At 43.3% G+C, this 6000-nt stretch overlaps 1 protein-coding gene across 1 annotated transcript in view; it reads right to left on the bottom strand.

The window, feature by feature from the left end:
- Positions 1–6000, bottom strand: part of GALM (galactose mutarotase) — a 73316-nt gene that overhangs the window by 43610 nt on the left and 23706 nt on the right. Inside the window, exon 4 of the mRNA XM_025405671.1 lies at positions 4578–4659. Within this exon, the coding sequence (XP_025261456.1) occupies positions 4578–4659 (82 nt within the window). The remainder of the gene's footprint in view (positions 1–4577; positions 4660–6000) is intronic.

Here is a 6000-nt window from a genome sequence, read left to right as displayed (position 1 = left end):
TTCTTCTTTTTTTTTTTTTTTTTGAGACAGGGTCTTGCTCTTCACCCACATTGAAGTGCAGTGGCACAATCACAGCTCACTTCAGCCTTGACCTCCTGGGCTCAAGCAATCGTCTTACCTCAGCCTCCCAAATAGCTGGGACCACAGGCATGCACTGACACTCCTGGCTAACTAAAAACATTTTTTTTGTATTAATGGGGTCTCCCTATGTTGCCCAGGCTGCTCTTGAACTCCTGGGTTCAACCAATCTTTGGTCTCTCAAAGTGCTGGGATTAAAGGTGTGAGCCACTGTGTCTGGCACCGAACCTTCTTGACATCTAACCACACTGTAAGATCTGCAGAGTGCAGGTCTATTAAGAGCCTGAGTTCTAATACCAGACTACCTTGGTGTGAATCCCAGCTTTCCCCCACTTGCTAACTGGGTCATCCTCTGTAAGGTACTTTAACTCCTTGTTCTATAGTTTTCACATCTGTTAAATAAGAAAAATGAACAGAACCTACCTTACAGGTTTGTGTTATGAATTATTTATAAAGTCCTCCCTGAAATACTAGCTATTATTATCATAAATCTTTACCTTATCTCACAGATAATCAGTATCTTCTTTTTCTCAATTCAACAAAACCACAGTTGGTAGATAGTGCATATTTATTTTGAGAAGTCTTAATGGAGTACGACCGGTCTAACAGGTTCTTTTCTTTCTTCCTTTCTTTCTTTTTTTTTTTTTTTTTGGAAACGGAGTCTCGCTGTTTCCCAGGCTGGAGTAAAGTGGCGTGATCTTGGCTCACTGCACCCTCTGCCTCCCAGGTTCAAGCAATTCTCCTGCCTCAGCTTCCCAAGTAACTGGGATTACAGGCACCCACCACCACACCCAGCTAAGTTTTGAACTTTTAGTAGAGGCGGGGTTTCGCCATGTTGGTCAGGCTGGTCTTGAACTCCTGATCTCAAGTAATTTGCCCACCTCGGCCTCCCAAATTGCTGGGATTATAGACGTTAGCCACTGTGCCCCGCCTGGTCTAATAGGTTCTTGTAGCACGTCTCAGGAAAGTGGCCTTGTGGTTCAGTCCAGCTCTGGCAGAACATGCTGAAGTTTGAGACTGGACTCAAGTACACCTGTGAGTCAGCTATGTGGATCAGCCTTGAGCTCCAGGCCAGCCTGGGGCCACCCAGGGCCACCCTAGGGATCGCAGTTCCACAGAGCCTGGTACAGATCTGACATGGCCCCAATCAACCTCTCCAGGCCCATCTACTCTCTGCCACTAAAATTGTCCCCCAAATGCTTTGCTTCAAAAGCACAGCACTTCCCTGGGCTAGTCCTGCTGTTTCTTGCACCGCCCACGCTTGTTCATCTTTATCTGGAACACCTTTCTCCTCCTCACTCCCTGGCAAACTTCCACTTTCCCTTCCAGGTTTTATTTAACTCTCATTTCCTCTATCTGGAAGCCCCCTCAGCAGTGCCTGCCCTCTGTGCCAAGTCTCCTAGTTATGTCTATCCTGATATTTTCCAGAGTAATGGACACAATTCTGGCTGACCCTTCCCATAGACTGCCAGCTCCTGGAAAGCCCACCAACACTTCTGAATGATCAAATGATGGGCAAGCCTTTTGGACTTCTTTCAAAATTAAGCTCATGGGCTTTTGATCAGTGTTAAGAGTCAGATGAGGACCAGCGTGGTGGCTCACACCTGTAATCCCAGCACTCTGGGAGGCCCAGGTGGGAGGATTGCTTGAGCCTAGAGATTCAAGACCAGCCTGGGCAACATAGGGAGACCCTGTCTCTACAAAAAAGAAAAAAAAAAAAGAGAAAATCTGGGCTCCTAGAGATTTGTTCTCAGTTGAAAGGGGGCTAGACATGTGAATTCTTACATTACTAAAGTGCAGGGTAGCAGTTACCACCCATTTTTGGAGGAAGTTTCAAAGGAATCAGACAATACACTTGTTTCTTAAGGACTTCTGAGAAGAGAGAAAACAATACTATAATTTCTGTTTAAGTGTCACTGGGCAAACAGGTATAACATGTAGGTCTGGCTCAAGTATGGATAGGTAGGAGAGAATTACAAATTTTTCATGAGCTCTGAAGTTGCAGCAACTTATTTACTTCAATGATAGAGTTCTAAAGCATTTGAAGAGTTGTGGAAATAGCATTAAAATGTTGTGCTAGGAGCCTCGTAGAATTAAAGAATGCAAGAGATAGAAGTGGCCTTACAGATCAATTACTAGTTCTCAATTACGAGTTAGTGGTAACATTTTCACTGGTCCACAGAAAACAGATACATTTGGATAATCTGCTATTTATTTTTTTTTTACAGTATTGGCTCCAAGTGATACCATATATTTTTTAAAAAGCTACATAAATTCAATATAAATAGTTGTTATTCTGAGATTAAATATGTTTACACTTTTATGGTACTAAAATATTCTTTCATGAAAAGATGATGATTATAAATGATAGTTTGGTCTTTTTTTTTAAAAAAAAGAAAAAGCTGAAATATATATATTCCCAGTTAGGTTTTTTTTTGAGATGGGGTCTTGCTCTGTTGCCCAGGATGGAGTGTAGCAGAGATCACGGCTCACTGCAGCCTCCAACTCCTGGGCTTGAGAGAGCCTCCTGCTTCAGCCTCTTGAGTAGCTGGGACCCCAGGTGCGTGTTACCACACCTGGCTATTTTTTTTCAATTTTTTGTTGAGATGGGATCTCACTGTGTTGCATAGTCTGGTCTCGAACTCCTGGGCTCAAGTGATCCTCCCCTGCCTCAGCCTCCCAAAGTGCTGGGATTACAGGTGTGAGCCACCACACCCAGCGAACACAAGTTTTATACAGTCCATTAGAGTGCATGTTAAGCCCTACTATGCTTTGCCACAATGACTTTTTACAATCAAGTAAAATAACTTGGCCTTTACAGGGCCTTTAAATGCACAAATTATGCCCTGTTGTGATTTTCATCTGATCAACTCAACCAGATAGCATGAGAAGATTTCATAAATATACACAAATAAATGTGCACTTATTTCATAACCTCCACTTATAAGCTAATTGGTTCACTTTCTTCCTTATCAGTCATAAAACAGCAGCCACCACTACTTTTTCCTTGCAGTTCACAACATATAGTTCTACTGCAATAATTCTGACTCTAGGACCAGATGGGCCAGCTTACTCATGCCCTTCTACTGAGTCATGTAAATATCACAAGATGACATGTGCTACCAAGACAAACAGAAAAGCCTTTAAACTCAGCCCTGGAGCCAGGAAAATATTCAAAACCGTGATGCCAAAAATTTGACCCCATTGATCTCAATTTTTCCTTATTATTCCAATTAGTTTTGTAGTCACTCTATTTATGGGAGTTCCTAATGCCTGCTGTTAACTGAAGTTGTTGTTTGGTATGCAGGCTCACATGCTTACCTTTCTTCCTCATAAAAAGTTTGAACTAGCAGCCATAAACTCAACCCATTAAAGACAACAAAGTGGCTGGGCGCAGCAGCTCACACCTGTAATCCGGGCCCTCTGAGAGGCCGAGGCGGGCAGATTGCTTGAGTCCAGGAGTTTGAGACCAGCCTGGTCAAACCCTGTCTCTACTAAAAAATACAACGGGCATGATAGTGTATGCCTGTGGTCCTAGCTACTCAGGAGGTGGAGATGGGAGAATCACCTGAGCCTGCGGAGGTCAAGGCAGCAATGAGCCGAGATCACGCCATTGTACTCCAGCCTGGGCAACAGAGTGAGACCCTGTCCCCTCCCCCGAACCCCCAAAAAAGCCAACTAAAACAAAAGCTCTTACCTGGTGTAAGACGAGTATCCAGTAAACTTATTTAAATTTTTTAAAAATTTCTCTTGCATTAAAAATTTTTTGTTGTTGTTATTGTTTTTTGAGACGGAGTCTCTATCTGTCGCCCAGGCTGGAGTACAGTGGTACAATCTTGACTCACTACAACCTCCACCTGCCGGGTTCACTCCATTTTCCTGCCGAGTAGCTGGGACTACAGGCGCCTGCCACAACACCCGGCTACTTTTTGTGTTTTTGGTAGAGACAGTGTTTCACCACGTTAGCCAGGATGGTCTCGATCGCCTGACCTCGTGATCTGCCCACCTCGGCCTCCCAAAGTGCTGGGATTACAGGCGTGAGCCACTGCACCCGGCCAAAAAAACATTTTTTTAATCTTAAAAAAAAAAAAAGACAGGGCCTCACCATGTTGCTCAGGCTGGTCTCTAACTCCTGGCCTCAAGTTATCCAACCGCCTTGGCCTCCCAAAGTGCTGGGATTACAGGTGTGAGCCACCATGCCCAGCCCCAGTAAAGTATTATCTTACTCACCATTTTTTAAAAATTTTTAAAATTTTGAAATAATTTTAGACTTACAGAAAAGTGGTAAAAATACTACATCTCTGTCCCAGCTTTCCCTCATGCTAAGACTACATAAACACAGTACACATATCAAAACTAAGAAATTACCACTGGAATAATTCTATTAACTAAACTACAGACTTTATAAAGATTTCACCACTTTCTCCACTAATGTCCTTTCTTGGCCTCAAGAGCCAATCCACGATCCCACATAACACAAATAGGTTAAATTCACCAACCTATAGGAATCAGGGTTTCATCCACAGGCAAGTAAGTATCCGCTTCTATGGTGACTTCATGGTCATATATATTCGGGGAACCCTGGGAGGAAAAGATAGGGGAAAGGTTTCCTGCTTAGTCTTATTTCATATACCCACTTTTTAACTTCTTTTGCAAAAATGTTTTCAGGCATTGACAAAAACTTCTAAAATCTTGTTTGGCTGATGGTAATGATTGAATATAATCATTTAAGTGTAGGTAGATAAAGCCTCAAAATAGCAACAGATAAATTTGGAAGAAACTTTCAAGTGTGCACGCATTTTCTTTTCTAAATAGAATATGAAGGTGAAAAATCAGAGACCACAGTGGTTTGAAAGCCTTTTGGACTCTGGCTTATTCATGTAGGTGTTTCTTCTACTCTTCTCACACGCCAGGCAACCAGAAGAGCAAGGGCTGGTAACCAGAAACACAGCCTGAGAGGTCAGGGGACTGCTCCAGGCTCACTCCTGGGGGTGCACCTGGCACTCCCCTCTAGCCCAGTTTCCACACAGAGGCCCCACTCTCTGCTCCATGACAGAAGCCCAGGTGTCAGAACTGTGGTCCCTGCTTTTGAGAATTTGCCCACCTCCTCCATGAAGATGCAGTCTGCCCTTGTCGGGGGAGTCAAAGGCTGGTGCAAGAAGTACTGGTCAGTGTCAGAAGGCCTGGGGTCTAGTTCCAGCTCTTCCTGAGCGGTCCCGGGGAATTTATTTAACCTCATAGACTCTCATTTCCTTTGGTTTAAAACTGGGCTAATGGGGCCGGGCGCGGTGGCTCATGCCTGTAATCCCAGCACTTTGGGAGGCCGAGGTGGGTGGATCACCTGAGGTCAGGAGATGGAGACCAGCCTGACCAAAAAGAAGAAACCCCGTCTCTACTAAAAATACAAAGTTAGCCAGGCGTGGTGGCGCATGCCTGTAATCTCAGCTATGCCGGAGGCTGAGGCAGGAGAACTGCTTGAACCCTGGAGGTGGAGGTTGCGGTGAGCCAAGATCACACCATTGCACTCCAGCCTGGGCAACAAGAGCAAAACTCCGTCTCAAAAAATAAATAAACAAACAAATAAATAAATAACTAAACAAAATAAAATAAATTTGGGCTACTGATGCCTCTACCTTTTCCAGGGTCCTTGTGAACTGTTACTGTTCACAAGGTGCATTGTGCTGTTTGTAAATCAGCAAATAGTTTTATACATGCATGTTTCTAATACAAATGCTTATTTTATATTATTATTTATTTATTATATAAAATAATTATTTTATATTATATTGCTATTATTCAATAGCAACATATTTTAAAGCTTCACACCAGAAGATGCGGAAGGGAAACCAAGTGAGGGCTTTTGCTTAGTGAATGCTCAAAGATAAGCTAAACTAGTGGTTCTCAATTGGGGATAATTTTGCC

The sequence above is a fragment of the Theropithecus gelada genome, chromosome 13 (genome assembly GCF_003255815.1).
Source record: "Theropithecus gelada isolate Dixy chromosome 13, Tgel_1.0, whole genome shotgun sequence".
In the NCBI taxonomy this organism is placed as follows: domain Eukaryota; kingdom Metazoa; phylum Chordata; class Mammalia; order Primates; family Cercopithecidae; genus Theropithecus; species Theropithecus gelada.
Note: the sequence above shows the minus strand (reverse complement) of the source record. Positions and strands in the feature narration are given on the sequence as shown.